The sequence below is a fragment of the Scyliorhinus canicula genome, chromosome 2 (assembly GCF_902713615.1).
Source record: "Scyliorhinus canicula chromosome 2, sScyCan1.1, whole genome shotgun sequence".
In the NCBI taxonomy this organism is placed as follows: Eukaryota; Metazoa; Chordata; class Chondrichthyes; order Carcharhiniformes; family Scyliorhinidae; genus Scyliorhinus; species Scyliorhinus canicula.
This window is the reverse complement of record NC_052147.1, coordinates 196,266,571-196,286,180: the sequence shown is the minus strand read 5'-3', so window position 1 is coordinate 196,286,180 and position 19,610 is coordinate 196,266,571. Positions and strand designations below refer to the sequence as shown.

Below are 19,610 nucleotides of genomic sequence, written 5' to 3'. Positions count from 1 at the left end.
AAAATAATTTATTAGCTGTAAAGCACTTTAGATGTTTTGAGGACATGGTAATGTGTCAGAAAAGGTCGTAGAGTCATAGAGGTTTACAGCACGGAAAGAGGCCCTTCGGCCCCTCACATCCGCGCTGACCATTAAGCACCTAACTATTCTCATCCCATTTTACAGCACTTGGTCCGTAGCCTTGTATGCTATGGCATTTCAAGTGCTCATCTAAATACTTCTAAAAAGTTGTGAGGGTTCCCGCCTGTACCACCTTTTCAGGCAGTGAGTTCCAGATTCCAACCACCCTCTTGGTGAAAAGGTTTTTCCTCACATTTCCTCTCAACCTCATGCCCCTTACCTTAAATCTATGCCCCATGGTTATTGACCCTCCACTAAGGTGAAAAGTATCTCCCTATCCACCCCGTCTGTATCCTTCATAATTTTAAACACCTCAATCAGGTCCTCCCTCAGCCATCACTGCTGCAGAGAAAACACCCCATGCCTATCCAGTTTCTCTTGTTAGCTGAAACGATCCAGCCCAGGCAACAACATGGTGAATCTCCTGTGCACCCTCTCTCATGCAATCACTTCCTTTTTATAGAGTGGTGACCAGAACTGTACAGTACTCTAGCTGGGACCATCATTTAGTACAGCTCCAGCATAACTTTCCTGCTCTTAGTTCAATGCCTTGGTCAATAAAGACAAGAATCCCTTAACCACCTTATCGACCTGTCTTTCGAAAGTTTAATTTCAAAGGTTTACTTTAAAGGAATAATTCTTGGCAGGACAGCTCCAAGGCATGGTCTGCTCCTCTTGCTCCATGTGGCAGGCCCAGTCCCCAGGGTCAGCATGTGTGCAGAAAGTGTCACCAGTTAAGCTCCTGGAAGCTCAAGTTTCAGAGCTGGAGCGGTGGCTGGAGACACTGTGGAGCATCCGCGAGTCGGAGAGTATCGTGCATAGCATGTATAGAGAGGTGGTCACACCGCAGGCTCAAACTCCACAGGCAGGAAGGGAATGGGTGACCACCAGATAGAGCAAGAGAGCAAGGTAGTGCAGGAATCTCCTGTGGCCATTCCCCTGCAGAACAGATATACCGTTTTGGATACTGTTGAGAGGAATGGCCTCTCAGGGGAAAACAGCAACAGCCAAACACGTGGCACCATGGTTGGTTCTGCTGCAGAGGGGAGGGGTGATAAGTGTGACAGTGCAATAGTTATAGGGGATTCAATTGTAAGGGGAATAGACAGGTGTTTCTGTGGCCGCAAACGAGACTCCAGGATGGTATGTTGACTCCCTGGTGCTAGGGTCAAGGATGTCTCGGAGCGGGTACAGGACATTCTGGAGGGGGAGGGTGAACAGCCAGTGGTCATGGTACACATTGGTACAAACGACATAGGTAAAAAAAGGGATGAGGTCCTGAAAACAGAATACAGGGAGCTAGGAAGGAAGTTAAGAAATCGGACCTTGAAGGTAGTGATCTCAGGATTACTACTGGTGCCACGTGCTACTCAGAGTAGAAATGACAGGATATATAGGATGAATACGTGGCTGAAGGGATGATGTCGGGGGAGGGTTTCAGGTTCCTGAGGCATTGGGACTGGTTCTGGGGGAGGTGGGACCTGTACAAACTGGACAGGTTGCACCTGGGCAGGACCAGAACTAATGTCTTAGGGGGATTATTTTCTAGATCAGTTGGGGTGTGTTTAAACTAATGTGGCAGGGGGATGGGAACCGATGCAGGAAGTCAGAAGGTAGTAAAACAGGGACAGAAACAAAAGGCAGTAGGGGGAAAGTGTAAGGCAGAGAGGCCATAGTCAAAAATCAAAAAGGGCGACAGTACAAGGTACAGTGACTGAGGGGAGCTCAGTGAATAGGCCCAGTAATACTAAAAGGAATAAAACGGGAAGTAAAAACATAAATGAAAGGGACGCGGCAGGTTGTTACATGAAGATATGGGTTCCATTACTAGGAAAATTAGGAGAAAAGTTAAGAGGAAAAATAAATAATGAGAGGTTACTGATCAAGGTGTTAAGATTCAAAACTGAGGTATAAAAGCTAACATAAGTGTACTTTACCTGAATGCTTGGAGTATTCGGAATAAGGTAAATGGGTTGATGGCGCAAATCATCGTGAATGACTATGGTTTAGTGGCTATTACTGAAACATGGTTAACGGATGGTCACGACTGGGAGTTAAATATCCAAGGGTATCAAACTATACGGAAGGACAGAGTGGATGGTAAGGGAGGTGGTGTAGCTCTGCTATTTAAGGATGACATCCGGGCAATAGTAAGGGATGACATCGGTGCAATGGAGGATAAGGTTTAATCCATTTGTGTGGAAATCAGGAATAGTAAGGTGAAAAAGTCACTGATAGGAGTAGTCTATAGGCCACCAAATAGTAACATTATGGTGGGGCAGGCAATAAACAAAGAAATAACGGATGTATGTAGAAATAGTACAGCAGTTATCATGGAGGATTTGAATCTACATGTCAATTGGTTTAACCAGATCGGTCAAGGCAGTCTTGAGGAGGTGTTATAGAATGTGTCCGTGATAATATCCTAGAACAGTATGTAATGGAACCTATGAGGGAACAAGCGGTCCTCGATCTGGTCCTGTGTAATGCAACAGGATTGATTAATGATCTCACAGTTAGGGATCCTCTCGGAAGGAGCGATCACAATATGGTGGAATTTAAAATACAGATGGAGGGTGAGAAGGTAAAATAAAACTCTAATGTTTTGTGCTTAAACAAAGGAGATTACAATGGAATGAGAGAACAGCTAGCTAAGGTAGATTGGGAGCAAATACTTTATGGTGAAACAGTTGAGGAACAGTCGAGAACCTTCCAAGTGATCTTTCACAGTGCTCAGCAAAGGTTTCTACCAACAAAAAGGAAGGACGGTAGAAAGAGGGAAAATCGACAGTGGATATCTAAGGAAATAAGGGAGAGTATCAAATTGAAGGAAAGAGCATACAAAGTGGCAAAGATTAGTGGGAGACTAGAGGACTTGGACATCTTTAGGGTGCAACAGAAAGCTACTAAAAAAGCTACAAAGAAGAGTAAAATAGATTATGAGAGTAAACTTGCTCAGAATATAAAAAGATAGTAAACATTTCTACAAATATATAAAATAAAAAAAGTGGCTAAGGTAAATATTATTCCTTTGGAGGATGAGAAGGGAAAATTAATAATGGGAGATGAGGAAATGGCTGAGGAACTGAACAGGTTTTTTGGGTCGGTCTTCACCGTGGAAGACACAAATAACATGCCAGTGACTGATTAAATGAGGCTATGACCGGTGAGGACCTTGAGACGATTATTATCACTGAGGAGGTAGTGATGGGCAAGCTAATGGGGCTAAAGGTAGACAAGTCTCTTGGCCCTGATGGAATGCATACCAGGGTACTAAAAGAGATGGCTAGGGAAATTGCAAATGCACTCGTGATAATTTACCATATTTGGGATTTGGATAGGTTAAGTGAATGGGCTAGGGTCTGGCAGATGGAATACAATGTTGACAAATGTGAGGTTATCCACCTTGGTAGGAATAACAGTAAAAGGGATTATTATTTAAATGACAAAATATTAAAACATGCTGCTTTGCAGACAGACCTGGGTGTGCTCGTGCATGAGTCGCACAAAGTTGGTTTACAGGTGCAACAGGTGATTAAGAAGGCAAATGGAGTTTTGTCCTTCATTGCTAGAGGGATGGAGTTTAAGACTAGGGAGGTTATGTTGCAATTGTATAAGGTGTTACTGAGACCACATCTGGAGTATTGTGTTTAGTTTTGGTCTACTTACCTGAGAAAGGACATACTGGCGCTGGAGGGTGTGCAGAGGAGATTCAGTAGGATAATCCCAGAGTTGAGGGGGTTGGATTATGATTAGAGGTTGAGTAGACTGGGACTGTACTTGTTGGAATTTGGAAGGATGCAGGGGGATCTTATCGAAACATATAAAATTGTGAAGGGAATAGATAGGATAGATGTGGGCAGGTTGTTTCCACTGGCAGGTGAAAGCAGAACTAGGGGGCATAGCCTCAAAATAAGGGGAAGTAGATTTGGGACTGAGTTTAGGAGGAACTTCTTCACCCAAAGAGTTGTGAATCTATGGACTTCTCTGCCCAGTGAAGCAGTTGAGGCTCCTTCATTAAATGTTTTTAAGATAAAGGTAGATAGTTTTTTGAAGAATAAAGGGATTAAGGGTTATGGTATTCGGGCCGGAAAGTGGAGCTGAGTCCACAAAAGATCAGCCATGATATCATTGAATGGCGGAGCAGGCTCGAGGGGCCAGATGGCCTACTCCTGCTCCAGTTCTTATGTTCATATGTTCTGTCCTGTTGTCTTCAGAGATCTGTGAACCTGCACACCAGGGTCCCTTTGATCTTCTGTACTTCCTTGGATTCGGCCATTCATTGTATATTCCCCTTGCCTTGCTACGACTTCCAAAATCCATTACCTCACACTTTTCATGGTTAAATTTCATTTGCTGCCCTTCTGCCCATCTAACCAGTCCATCTATATCGTCCTGTAATCTAAGGCCTTGCTCCTCACTTTTTACCACACCACCAATTTTTGTGTCATCAGACAACTTACTTATCATACATTCAGATCAGATCATTAATGTAAACTACAAACAACAAGAGACCCAGCACTGATCCCTGTGGAACACCACTGGACATAGTCTTCCAGTCACAAAAACAATTTTTAGCCAAGGTCTAGTTAGGTTAATTAACAAAACCAAATAGTTATTCTATATTCACCAATTCACACTTGGGTTTAAATTTCCAATTATTCCAAGATTAGCTGTAGATGCCAATAGGGTCTTGTTATTTATATTGTGGAAAAATTACTCACCAACTTGATCCTTTGCTACAAGTGTAATTTCACGTGGCACGCTGAATCCAGAATCATTCAGTGCTCTTACTCTGAAAGTGTATTCTTTTCCTTCTTCCAGATCATTTGATAGAAATTGCAACCTCTTATCTCTCATCAACTCTTTCCATCTGTCCGCCTCAACCATAATTTCAACGGAGTATGCAGTAATTCGGGTTCCACCATCATTGATTGGTTTTTTCCATGTCAAAGTGCAAGATCTCTTGGACACAGCTGCAGCCTTTAAGTCTTCCACAGGCCCTGGTTCTTCTACATAATACAATAGATTGTTTAAGTGGAAAGAAATAACATATTGCAGTCTTTTTTGTTCTGTATTATACAATAAAAAATAAACAGCCCGCTTAATCTTTACCTGATGCTTTCACTGCATCTTTCGTGTCACAAGGTTCACCAATACCATACTCATTTTCAGCTAGCACTCTGAAGTAGTAAAATTTACCCTCCTCCAAATTAATAATTCTGAAACTTGTCTTGGAACATTCAGTTGCTACAGTTGACCATGCCTTTCTTTCAGCATCGCGTTTCTCTACGATGTAATTTTTAACTGGACTGCCACCATCCACGAGAGGAGGATCCCATGAAATAACGGCAAAATTCTTCGCTGTTTCTTTAACGATAAGATTAACGGGAGGACCGGGTGTGTCTAATTAAAAAGAAAAAAGTAAATGGTTGTCTCACTGAATAAAACAATTATAATTAATTCACTTTACACTAATAACATTTTACTTTTTAGAACAATGAAATAATTTGTAACTTACCAAGAACCTTTACAGTAAGTGTGTATGCTTTTGTTCCACTGCTATTTTGTAAAGTTAAAATATATTTTCCAGCATCATATCGATTCACATTTTCACAGTACAACATTGTGTCATATTCTGTAGTTCTGATTTCAAGTCCTTGTCTATCCTGTATGTTGGCATCCATTTTAGCCCAGCTGATCTTTGGCGGAGGACGACCTCTCACTGGCACATAGATTCTCATTGTGACACCAGCACGCAGAATAAGCACTTTCCTTAATTCAGCATCAAGGTCTGCCTCAGGGGGAACTGTTCAGAAGAATAATACATAATTAATTCTTCATTATAAAAAATATTCCATATGTCAAGACATGGTCCTATGTCATACAGTTGCTTCTACCAAATAGATTAGAGAATCTGAGTGGCCATCAGTTCAACCAGTTTCATCCCTGAGAACATTTTCACTTTAACTTGTCTGGTCAATCAGATTCAAGAACCAGTCCCAGGAACCAGTAATATCCTAGGCCACCTCTACAAGTCAATTAGTTCAGTTACAAAAATGCCAATTCTACTCATTCAAAATTTGCTTCATCTACCTGTCCATATATTTGTAAAATTATGTTTATACATGCTTAAGACAAAACAAATTGTACAAAAATAGTCTAAAGTTTGCTCAAAAAAAGCTACCCATAAAACTCCCATCTAACTTTACAACTCTTAAACATCTCCTCATTCCCATTATGATAAAGAACAATCTGATTCTGTACATACTATCCCATTAGAAAAATGGCATTGCTTTACACCAGGCGACCCGCGGGTGGGTCACAGGCGGGTGTCAGGAGGGTCGCGTAGCCGTCCATTGTGGCGCTCCCGATCGCGCAAATCTGCGCGCAACAGCTGCAGCAGTCGGCTGTTAGTAACGGCGGCTGCAAGTGGCCTTCAAAATGGCTGCAGACATGTAAAAAATATGTGGCAGCACGGCGCATGCATGCCAGATCATTGGCGCGCATGCGCAAAACTATGCGCATGCACGCCGATGATCGGGCACACACACGCAGTACGGTTGCTTTTTTAAAAAACGGTCGCAGCTTTTTGTTTTACAAGTCCGGGGGGGGTTTTATTCATTTATTTTATTTTTATTTTTTAATTTTTTTTTTCCAGTTTTTTTTACAAGTTCTGGGGGGGGGGGGGGGGGGGGGGGGGGGGCGCGGGGGGTTTATTTGCTCCATTTTTGTCAGCAGCAAACAAGGTAAGAGAAAATGGTGGGTTGCAAAGGTTGGCCGGCGTGGGTTGCGAAGGTCAGCCAGCGTGGGTCATGAAAGTCGGTCGGGTTGGGACCCGAAGGTTGACCCGTTGGTAAAAATGGGTCCCCGGAAAAAAAGTTTGAAAAACACTGCTTTACACTATGGCATCACCCAACTCAAACTATATTCCGAAGAGCCAGTTGAAGAACATATGCCAATGTGTGCATGTCTGGTGTTAGTTGCAGCTGTCCAGGATTTTCCAGCCCCCTCCCTGTGGTGGGTTTACCCACGGTGGATGCGGCGGGTCATTGGCTGCTGGTGGGATCTTCTGGTCCTGCTACAGTCTGCGAGCCTTTGCATGGCACGCCAGCTTCGTCACCAGGGATCTGGCCGTGCAGGGGCGGTGGGGTGGGGTGGGGCCGGTATATACAGACATATAAAACGTTTATCTGAAATTCCCTTCTCTAGTACTTTGGCATAGCCATTAACCCATTTATTTAGAATGCAATAAATCTTCCATTTAAATAATGGAGAATAACTTCAGAAAAATATTACAAAGGCAAAACATTACAGATGCTGAAAATTGGAAATAAAACAAAAAATGCTGGAAATACTGGGACGGTTGGGCAGCATTTAGAAAGGGAGAAACAGTTAACATAGAAAGTCGACGACTTTTCATCAGAAAGAACTCTTTACCTCTCCACATGTTACCTGTCTTACTGAGGATAACTCGAATGATTTTAATGACAATATTTAATTTGCTTCATGAGTAATGACAACTTACTCAAAATATCCTTGGCAGTGTGTTTTCCTGGCACTTCACTTGGATCACTGTAGCCTATTTTGTTCACTGCGCTTATACGGAACTGATATTCAGTGCCTTCAGACAGTCCTGTAACTGTATAGTGTCTCTCACGAAGATTCTTTGGTATATTGCATTTTGTCCAGTTTTCACCATCTGCACGCTTAACTTCAACCAGATATCCCAAAATTGGACTGCCACCATCATATGCTGGCTTACTCCAAGACAGACTGATCGTACTGCGAGTTGTATCAACAACTTTTGGGAAAGCAGGAGGTCCTGGAGGATCTGAATGGAAATAAAATAATTTTTATGAAAAAAGTTGACCAAACAAGAGAGGAAAATATGGTGCTCATAAATATATATTTATTTTATACATAAAATTCCCCATGTCTGCTTACATAGAGGATCAAGGGCAACTACTGCTTTTGAAGATTCACTGGGTTTGCCCGGGCCAGCTTTATTCAAGGCAATAACTCGATACTCATACTCAGTGCCTTCCTGAAGCCCCGTAGCTTTAATTGTTCTTTCCAAAACTGGTTTCCTGTTGACTTTTGACCAAGTAACAGCCATTGCCTCACGTTTTTCCACTAAATATCCAGTCACCGGAGATCCGCCATCATCTTTTGGGGCTTTCCAGCTAACAGTCATATGATCTTTCGTGATGTTGCTAATTATTGGAGCATCGCATGGCCCAGGTACGTCTGTAAATAATACAATGGATGTGTTAAATAGCTCTTGCCTGTTTATCAATTAAAATCAAAAGTAGCTTCAAAAATAAAATGTGTTTTACTTACTGTAAGGATTCTTCGCAATAACTGGCTGAGTAATGATTGGGTCACCAACACCATATTTGTTTTCTGCACTAACGCGGAACTGGTATTCATGTCCTTCTATCAATCTTTCTATACCACATTGTGTAATCTGTGCATTAGCAGTAACTTGAGCCCAATTAGGACGGCTTGTCTCACGCTTATCAACAATATAGTTAGTTATCTCAGCACCGCCATCCTCAAGAGGAGGTTCCCACTTCAGAGTAACACGATCTGAATAAATATTGCTAACTTTGATCGAAGCTGGTGGACCAGGTTTGTCTAATAAAGAAACAAAACATAAGAATGCATTAATATTTCAGAAGGATTATTGAATTAAAAATAAAACTAGTCATTTGCTTTGTTTTCCATTTTTTCATGAGGTTTACACAAAATAAATGTAAGAGTTTGGAAGCTGTTAAATATATAGTTGCATATTCACATATACATTTTATTGTTATTGTACAATGAACACCAGATTCACGATTATCCTATGAAACATTTAAAAATACTTTTACCTAATACTTTCAGTTTTACATTAGCTGATTTGGATCCACTTGGGTTCTCTGCAACAATAGTGTACTCTCCAGTTTCTTTCCTTTGTACGCTATACAATTCGAGTGTGCATAGATTTCTTGCTCTGGCTATTTTAATGCCTTCAGCAGGCATTACGATTTTGCCATCTTTCTTCCATGTGATCTTTGGGAAGGGTTTCCCAAAGACATGAGCGTCTAAGCAAACATTAACTCCAGCCTTTACAGTGATCAGAGACTTCATGGACACACCCAAATCAATTCTTGGTGCAACTGTAATTTGAACAAACATTTTATTCAATTAACATACTAAATTTATGGCATTGCAAGGTTTGTAAAATGGAAATCTGGTAGAAAATAATACAACAAAGTGATATAAATTCATACCTTGTTCTGCCACGACGGTCACTGGATCTGAAGGTTCAGACGGCCGGCTGATGTTAACTACCGTCTTTGCAATGATCCTGAATTGATACTGGGCATGTTCTTCAAGATTCGTAACAGTGAATTCTTCATTAGGTACATTTTGGCAGTTGGTGTTGCATCGTATCCACTTATCACCAGGTAATTTACAGGCTTCAACATAATAGCCAATTATTTTGCTTCCACCATCATGTTTGGGTCTTGCCCAGATGAGAGAAACAGTACTATTCGTGACATCAATGGCTTCAGGTTTGCCTGGTGGATCTATTGTAAAATATGGGAACATGTCTCTAAGTTTGCACAAAAAAGCTTTACGGTATAAAATTCAAAGAATTTAAGATAAAAGTAAATAAAAGTAACTTTATTAACGGTTCTAAATGTTGTGGGGAACACTTACCAACAGCAGTCCTAGCTGTTACAAACTCAGTTGGTTTACTAGGCTTGCTAGATCCTGCTCGATTCAGTGCACTGACTCTGAACGTATACTCTAGCCCTTCAATTAGTCCTGAACATGGGTACTCAGTGGCACGGACAGATGTGTCATTTGCCTTTACCCAAAGAAGGCTATTTCGCTCTTTGCGTTCAATAGCATATCCAGTGATGGGACTACCACCATCACTTTCTGGTCTATCCCATGCCAAAAATATGCATTCTTTGTTCACCTTTGTGACATGTGCATTCCTTGGTTCGCTGGGAACATCTGTAGATAAAAATAAAAAATAACTTGTCAGCTCTGAAGCCAGCTTTTATGTCTTGAAAAAATATACAGTCCAATTACTTTGTCATAGCTTACCAAATTGATATTTAGCAATCATTTTATCAGAATTGAGAGGTTCGGAAACGCCAAATCTATTTTCTGCGCGAACACGGAACATGTACTCCTGTCCGGGGATAAGCTTTCCAATTCTACAGTTTGTTTTTGTTACAGATGACACAGCAGTAACCCAGTCACCACGGCTTAAATCACATTTCTCTACTACATAGTTTGTTATGTTGCTGCCACCATCTTCAAATGGAAGATGCCAATTAAGGCTGCAAGAATCAGCATCGATTTCTGAAATATCAAACAGTGGCTGTGGTGGTCCAGGAATATCTGAAAAACATTAAACATCCAGAAGGAGATAATTAAATAATGCTGCTTTGCAAAGCATATTAATGGAAAGCTATTTACACAGCTCTAGTTCTTTCAAGTGCACAACTTTACATAGCCTTTGGATGTGATAGATGAGGGCAGAGGAATATAAAGGGGATTCCATCCTTGAAGGGGATACATCACCAGGGCCAGATGAAATATACCCCAGGCTGTTAAAAGAAGCCTGGAAGGAAATTGTGGAGGTTCTGACCATCATTTTCCAATCCTCTGCTGTTATACCTTTGTTTAAGAGGGAAGTGAAGGATAGACAAAATAATTACAGACTGGTCATTTTGACCTCAGAAGTAGGCAAATTGTTGGAATCAATTCTGAAGGACAGAATAAACTGTCACTTTGAAAGGCATGGATTAATCATGTTAACGGAAGGTCATGTCTGACTAATTTGATTTAATGTTTTGAGGAGATAACAAGGAGGATTGATAATGGAAGTATAATTGATGTGATGTAGATGAATTTTCGAAAGACTTTTGATAAGGTCCTACATGGAGGACTGGTTTAAAAAAAAGCCCATGGGAACCAGGTGAATGTAGCAAATTGGATACAAAATTGGGTCAGTGACAGGAAACAAAGGGTAACAGCTGATAGGTGTTCTTGCAGCTGGAAGGTTGATTCCAGCAGAATTCCCCCAGGATTTAGTGCTAGGTCCCTTGCTTTTTGTGGTATTAATTATTTGATGTAAATGTATGAGGAATGACCAAAAGGTTCGCAGACAACACAAAAATGCTGTGTAATAGGTAGCGAGGAGAATAGCTGCAGACTGTAAGTAGATTGTCAGGTGGGCAGAAAACCGGCAAATGGAATTCAACCCAATCAAGTGTGAGGTGATGCATTTGGGGAGGTCAAGCAAGATAAATGCACATTAATAGGAGGGCACAGAAGAAATGAAGGACCTTGGAGTGAATGTTGACAGATCCCCGAAGGTAGAAGGGAAGATTGGTAAGGTGGCTAAGAAGGCATATGGAATCCTTTCCTTTATTAGCTTAGGCATAGAATATAAACGCAGGGAGGTTATACGGGAACCATATAAAACATTAGTTAGACCATAATATAAGTACTGTGTGCAGTTCAGGTCACCTATTACAGAAAGAATAGTTGCATTAGAGAGGATGCAGAGGAAAGTTAGTAGACTCTTGCAGGACTGGAAAATTGCAGCTATGAGGAAAGGTTGGATAGGCTGAGATTGTTCTCCTTGGAATAGAGGCTGAGGGAGATTTGATTGAAGTACAAAATTGTGAGGAGCCTGGATTGGGTTGATGGGAAGGGACTTTTTACATTAGCAGAGAGGTCAATAACTAGGGGGTATAGATCTGAAGTGATTGGTAGAAAGATGACGACCAATGAGGAAAAATATTTTCACACAGAGGTTATCGGTGCGGGCACTCACAGCCTGAAATGTGTTTGACGCAGAAACCCTCAACTTATTTAAAAGGTGTCTGGATAGGCAACTCAAGTGCCGTAACCTGCAGGGCTACGTACCAAATGCTAAAAAGCTAATTTCTGAACAGGCACAGACACGATGAGCCAAGGGGCCTCCTTCTGTGCAGTAAACTTTCTATGATTCTATGATTACATAAAGTGGCAAATATACATACCCATTATCACCACACGAATTTTCTGGGAGGCGATGCCAGAGCTATTTTCTGCAAAAAGATTGTAGTAGCCACTATCTTTTCTGGTAACATCTTTAATAATGAGTACTGAAGTGTCCTTTGTCTTATGCACAATTAGACAACTAGATGGAATTACATCCACATCGCCTTTCATCCATTTGCAAGTTGGTGCAGGCTTGCCAGCTACATGAGCCTCAATTCTAAGCTTCTGGCCAGCTTTGATCGTTATGAATTCAGGCATGATAATCTTTGGTGCCACTATAAAAAAGAATAGCATTAATTCAATGTTAATGCAGGAATGAAATCTTTGCTAAAAACTTACATGTATCCTTAAAACATAGTTATGTCAATTTTCCAAGAATACAGTGTTAGCAGAAAGCTTCTGAATCTCCCACGACTACAGGCAACTTGTTAAATTCCCCACCAGCAGCATGTACTCAGGAAATCAGTCCTATTATATCTGCATCTTAAATTACCTAACAACTATCGACAATAAATTATTTCTACTTTCTACCAATACAACATCAGTTCACTTCCATTCCTTTGTTTCTCTGTCAAAAGATTGTAGGATCAAAGTCCTCTCCAGGACGTGAACATAATAGCTAGGATGCCAGTTCAGTGGAGTATTAAGTCAATATTGAATTGTTAGAGATGCTAAGTAGATACTTTAAGATGTTAAACTAAAGCCCTGTTCAGGTGTTCATTCAAAATAACATGCTATGATTCATATCATTGCTATTTACAGGTTGTTGTTCGTGTGTAAAATGGTTACCATGCTTGCCTGCAAAATTGTGGTTACCATATATCAAGGTAATTCATTGCGTGTGAAACACGTAAAATGCCTCTCAGAGATGATAAGCACTAGATAAATATAATCGTTTATTTTTTTTTAATTTGAAGCTATCTTGAAGAAGTTACAGGGATTGAAGCTGCAGGTCGCCTACTTCATGCCTGAAAAACGATGACTGATAAATTAAAGTTAGGTGGGGGAACATCGCGTGTGTGCCAGAGTGCACTAAATGGAAGCTCAGCTAAGATCTCGATTACAACTTTCAAAGAGGAAAGGATAAGGAATCGACAGCACCTGTTAGTCCCATTTCTCCGGGTCCTGAGAAGCCTAATTCGCAAACTTAAAACGGATTATTGGAGACCATACCAAAACAGGTGGGCCAGAAAGGACAGGGGTTCTTTTGGACTGCTACCAGCCGGTTCTTACACTCCCCCAGAATCTACACCCTCCACCACCCCTAGTGACTAGTTATACAAACTCGGGATCGGAGTGCTACAATGGACTTTTCATGAAAGGGAGGCAATGAGCAGCAGCTTGGAGACATAATATTAATGAGACCCAAACTTGAAAGTTATTCAAGCTTCCTGACTGCCTCAATAGGCTGGAGCCTAATTTCAAAGTCTTCATTACCATTCCATTTTGGCACTTTATGTATTGAAATAATTCCTTGTTTACTTACTCAGTTGTTCTTTAATTTCAAAAAGTCCTTCAGTTTCTCTGGGCAAGCTGACCCCTACAATATTTCTCGCAGCAACTCGGAATTTGTATTTAGTCCCTTCCTTAAGGCCTGTTACAAGAATGGACAGTTCCTTGATTACAGAGTATTGATTCCACTGTTTCTCAGTTTGGCCTTCTTCTTGATAGTCAATAATATAACCATCAACTTTAGCTCCTCCATCCCTAATAGGTGGCAACCATGCCAGTGAAGCACTGTTCTTCGTCATATCAGTGACATCCAATTTCTTGGGTGGATCTGGTTCACCTAAAAATCAAATTGAAAACTGTTACTTTGAGACGTTTGGTATCAAATAATATCCAGAAAAGGTTAGTGATAACCAAAAACAATAGGAAAACGTCAAAAAATAAATTACTCACTGATTGGATCTCTTGCCAAAATAGGTTTAGCAGTATCTTTTGGAACCCCGGGTCCATACTGATTGACAGCAGTTACTCTGAAATAGTATTCACTTCCAGGCATCAGGCCGGCCACGTTGAAACTAGTTTTCTTCAAATCTTGTACCACTCCACCCCAGGTCTTTCTATCTGCTTCCCGCTTCTCCACGATATAGTGGGTCACTTGGCTCCCTCCATCATTTTCAGGTGGTGACCAGGACAAATGACATGATGTTTTTGTAACATCAGAAGGTTCAAAGTCTGAGACTGGTCCAGGTGTGTCTGAAACGAAAAACAATTTTGATGAAAATCAAGGCTTTATTTTAGAATAATATAATACAGAAGCAGGCCTTCCAAATCATCTGAGTCGGTGCTAGTTCTTTTGAAGAACAAACATGCAAATTTAGAGCAGGAATAAGCTGGTCGGCCGCCTGATCCATTCAATAGGATGATGGATATTCTAGGATGCGATCTCCCCGAATGGCAACAGAGAGCCATAGTGAGCGTATTTAACCGGGTGCTTCCTGGCTCTCAGAGTGCCGATAAATAGCACGCTATTGAACTCCCATTTGGGTAGATACGGGGCCTTAGCAGGGACCACCCCTCGACGAGGCCACACTTAGTTCCATTTTATGCACTGAGGATCTTCGCCAGAACTCAGGGCAGGTGGAGATCGGGATGCCATTTTTAAATGGCGCTCGATCTCTCAACCCCCCCAACACGATCCCTTAACCTCCCGAAGCCCCATCCCATCTATAAGGGGGTCCTCAGGACCCCCACACCTGCGAAGGGTACCCCGGGCCTGATCCACGGTGTGGGAAGAATGCCAGCCTGCCACCTTGGCAGTGCCAGTCTGGCACTTTGGCAGTGTCCATGCCAGCTGGCAGTACCATCCTGCCCAGAGGGCAAACCCCTGGGGACTTCCGATCCCCTGGGAGACCCCCAGGAGTGCCATTCTGTCTGGTCCCTGTTTGTGGTGACCAGGATGTAAATTGCACCAAGTGCATTCCAATCACTCAAGCGTGTGATTTCACTGCACTCGCCTCTCCTTGAGGTGGGAAATGTTTACAAACATTGGGGTTTCACCACTTAGGCCACTGAAGGGTGAAGGGATATGAATGGATCAAAGGAGAAGATGGTTTTTATGAGCTGTCAATCACAAATCACTGCATGACTGTCATGAATGGATTGCAGACAGTGAATCTGTGGGAGTGGCCCCCCATTACAAGGGTCCCTGGGGGGTGGGGCCGAATTGTGCTGCGGGGTGGGGTGCCTGAAATCGGGATTTCTCTGGAAATCTTTCACATTCCACACCATGCATATATTTGCATAGCAAGGAATACGGAATTACATCCTTCTTTATGACCACAAGGGGGATCGTAAAACTAGTGCAATTCTGCTCCGGCTGGAGAACGAAGGGCAAGATTCTCCGATTTCGTAATCGGCAATTGGGCAGAGAATCCCTTCTGATGATGGAATCGGGGCTGTGTTTGTTTTTGCATGCCCCACCCCCTCCAAAATGGTGTCATCGAGGAGCATGCCGCACGCCGTTGGGGTGGCCTCAGGACGTCACCTGAAGGCCCTTTCATGATGCTCTGCCCTGATGTGCTGAGTTCCCTGGAGCCTTATGGGCGCCCGAGGCAGCGATTGGGCCGGTCCGATGCAGCGACGCACGGCCGATCGAGGGGGGGCCTAGATTGTGCGTGTTGGTCCGTGGTCCGAGTGCGGACTCGGAACCGGAAGTGCGATGGCCTGTATCCGCAGCCAAAGCTGCGTGAAGCTCCCCGGGTCTCTGTTAGCCCCCTGCAGGTAAGTGAATCGACCTTTGTTTTTTGCAGGAAACTGGGGAGTGAAACACCAGCATTTGTACGCCGGCGTGGGGACATAGCCCCATTTTGGGAGGATCCAACCCATTCATTGTTGTTTCTGGTTCTTTTGACAATCACCTGCAACCTGTGCCCTTTGGTTGTCAGATATTCGTCTGTTGGAAACAGTTTCTCTCTATTTGTTTTATCTAAACTCTTCCTGATTTTAAACACCTCAAGCTATGTTCCTCAGCCATCTCGGGAGAAAAATCTTCAGGTTCTCTCATTCATCCACATAATTATAATCCTTCAGCCTCGAAACTATTCAAGTAACTCTCTTTTATACCTACTTCAAAGCCCTGATGTCATACCTAAAATGTGGAGCCCAAAGTTCGGACATGGTACTCAAGTTGGAGCTGTACTAGTATTTTACATAGCTTTATCATAAATTATTAGCTTTTTTAAGCAGTCTTCCTATTGATAAAGTCCTGGATCCCACACACTTTATTAACTGCTTTGCTAATCTGTCCTATCATAGAATCATAGACTCCCTGCAGTGCAGAAGGAGGACATTTGGCACATCGAAAGAACACTCCACCTAAGCCCACTCCCCGCCCTATCCCAATAACCACTTAACCTAACCTACGCATCTTTTTAATAAAAAATAATCTTTATTGTCACAAGTAGGCTAACATTAACACTGCAGTGAAGTTACTGTGAAAAGCCCCTAGTCGCCACATTCCGGCACCTGTTTGGGTACACGGAAGGAGAATGCAGAATGGCCAAAGTACCTAACAAGTACTTCTTTCGGGACTTCTGGGAGGAAACCGGAGCAGCCGGAGGAAACCCATGTAGACACAGGGAGAATATGCAGACTCCACACAGACAGTGACCAAGCCGGGAATCGAACCTGGGACCCTGGCACTATGAAGTAACAGTGCTAACCACTGTGCTACTGTGCCGCCCATCTTTGGGCATTAAGGGGCAATTTAACATGGCCAATCTAACTAGCCTGCATACCTGCCACTTTCTAATATTTGCACCTAAACACCCCTTTAAAATTGTTCCACTTTGCTTTCCATTTCCTCTCCTCATTCTTCTTACAAAACTCGTTACCGGACATCTTTATCCACTGAATTTCATCTACCTTCTGTCCTTCTAACCTATACGTATTCCTGAAGTCTATTAGTCTTTACTTTTACTACACTTCCAGGTATTGCATCATTTGCAACTTTCAAATTATGCCCAGCACCACAGCCCAAGTCATTGTTGCATAGGAAAACAGTAGTGATCCTATTATTGAACCGAGGGAATGTACCTCCTTACAGTCCAAAAGACTGCACTTCAATACAACTCTGTTTTCTATTCCTGAGCTAATTTTATATCTGTGCTGCTTTATGCTATGGGCTTCAGTTTTGCTGATAAGTCTATTAAGTGATACTTTTATCAAGGAACTTTTGAAAGTCATTGTAAACAACATTACAACATTAACCGTACTGCTCACATTCACCATTTCTGTAATATCATTAAAATCTTCATTAAGTTCGTTCTTAATAAATTTGTACTGGCTCTTCTTTATTAGTTCATGTTTATCCACATTGCTGCTACTTTTCTCCCCAATTATTGTTCCTAAAAGATCCCCTGCCACAGACAGTAAACCATCTGGTCTGTAATTGCCAGGCTTATTTTGCACTTTTTTAAGCAAGTCTCATTTCCCTTGTATCAAAGGAGGATTGACAGATTCTAGCCAGCCCCTTGACATTTTCTACTCTTACTTCACTCAACGTTCCCATCTAAACCATGGGCTGCAGTGGCACAGTGGTAAGCATTGTTGTTGCACAGCGCCAGAGACCAGGGTTCGATTCCCTGCTCGGGTCACTCTCTGTGTGGAGTCAGCACGTTCTCCCCGTGTCTGCAAGGGTTTCCTCCAGGTGCTCCGGTTTCCTCCCACAAGTCCAGAAAGACGTGCTTGTTAGGTAAATTCGACATTTTGAATTCTCCCTCTGTGTACTCGAACAGATGCCGTAGTGTGGCGACTAGGGGATTCTCACGGTCACTCCATTGCAGTGTTAATGTAAGCCTACTTGTGACACTAATAAAGATTATTATGTAACCTATTCACTTTACATACTATCAGCCTTTCTAGTGCCTCCTCTTTAGCTATTTTGATTTCTCCAGTATCGCAACATTCTCCTCATTTATAACTTTGGCAAGGTTTTCTTCTTTGGTAAGCATTGTTGCAAAGCACTTAGTTAGTACCTCAGCCAGGCCTTCTTCCTCCACCAATATCTTCTCATTTTGTTCCCTAATTGGGCCCCGCCATTTCTCTGATGACGTCTCCATTGTTGATATGCCTTTGACGATGTTTGTATTCCCATTTATGTTAGCTGCTAATCCGTTCTCATAATGTTGCTTCTTCCTTCTTATTTTCGTTTCTGACTTCTCTGTATTTTTTATATTCTCTCTTTTATTATAAAATTGACATCTGCCAGAAGTCCCTTAACTGCTTCATCCTACTTTCTGATGCCTTTGCCATTCGATTTGGTTGCGCTCTATCTGTTCCTGTGGGAATATGTATGGACTGTACCTGAACCATCTCTCCTTTTAAGGTCACCCATTGCACCATTGCATTTTGGCCTGCCAGTTTTGATTGCAATTTAGCTGAGTCAGTTCCTTCCTCAATTCACAGGTTTTATTCAACACTGCTACTTGTCCTTCTCCACAACTATGCAAACCTTATGTTGCTGTGGTCACTATTCCTGAGATGCTTCCCCCCACTGTGATGTTTTCTACTTGACCCATTACTTTTCCCAGGACTAAATCCAGCAATGATTCCTTCCTCCTTGGGTAGAAAACATACTGATTAACGGGGCTCTCCTGAACATACTTCAGAAATTCCTTCCCTAAGATCATGTTAGATCAGAAAATATCTAAACAAAAAAAAAATGTATACTACTCACCTAGAACTTTAACATTCACGAACACTGCCTTTTCGCCTGCTGCATTTACAAGTGTTAATGAATATTTGCCAGAATCATCACGAGTACTATCAGGAATGACTAGAAAAGCCATGGTGTCAAGTAAGTCCACTTGTCCCTTTCTGACAACGTTGTCTATTCCCATTCTCTTCCAGGATACTTTAGGTGCAGGTCGGCCTCTGATAGTGGCAAACAATCTGATAGGACATCCTGCTCGGACGGTGACAACCTTTCTCAGGCTTGCATCTAAATCAATCTCTGGTGGTTCTGAAGAAAACATATCAATTGGGTGTGAGAAATTATTTTGCCATAAAGAAATATTACATGAAAAAATGTTTTATTTACATCACGAAAAGAAGAAAAGGACAAAATGCAGTGCCTACCCAACACTTCCTTTGGTGATACTGCTTCCTTCAGTTCAGCAGGGCGACCAATTCCAACCTGGTTCTGTGCAGAAACTCGAAATTCATATTCTTCTTTCTCATTAAGGTTGCTCATGGTAAATTGAGTAAGAACAAGCTGAGCTGGAACATTACATCTCTTCCATCCTTCTTCAGGTAATTTGCTGACTCCTTTTGGTCTCATTTCAACAACATAACCGATGATGGGAGAACCACCGTCATACACTGGCTTTGTCCAGCCAAGGGAAATGGAGGTCTTTGTACTATCAATCACCTTTAGACCACTTGGAGGACCAGGAGGTTCTGTGCACAGAAAAGTAGGATAT

General features: G+C 42.1%; 1 protein-coding gene across 1 annotated transcript in view; it reads right to left on the bottom strand.

Annotated features, from left to right (window-relative positions):
* Positions 1–19,610, bottom strand: part of LOC119961858 (titin-like) — a 408,409-nt gene that overhangs the window by 62,461 nt on the left and 326,338 nt on the right. The window contains 15 exon segments of the mRNA XM_038789292.1: positions 4,845–5,132; positions 5,236–5,526; positions 5,642–5,929; positions 7,649–7,954; positions 8,068–8,370; positions 8,464–8,760; positions 8,997–9,284; positions 9,399–9,698; positions 9,832–10,134; positions 10,228–10,527; positions 12,180–12,455; positions 13,667–13,969; positions 14,083–14,382; positions 18,866–19,150; positions 19,267–19,587. Coding sequence (XP_038645220.1) covers positions 4,845–5,132; positions 5,236–5,526; positions 5,642–5,929; positions 7,649–7,954; positions 8,068–8,370; positions 8,464–8,760; positions 8,997–9,284; positions 9,399–9,698; positions 9,832–10,134; positions 10,228–10,527; positions 12,180–12,455; positions 13,667–13,969; positions 14,083–14,382; positions 18,866–19,150; positions 19,267–19,587 — 4,449 coding nt within the window.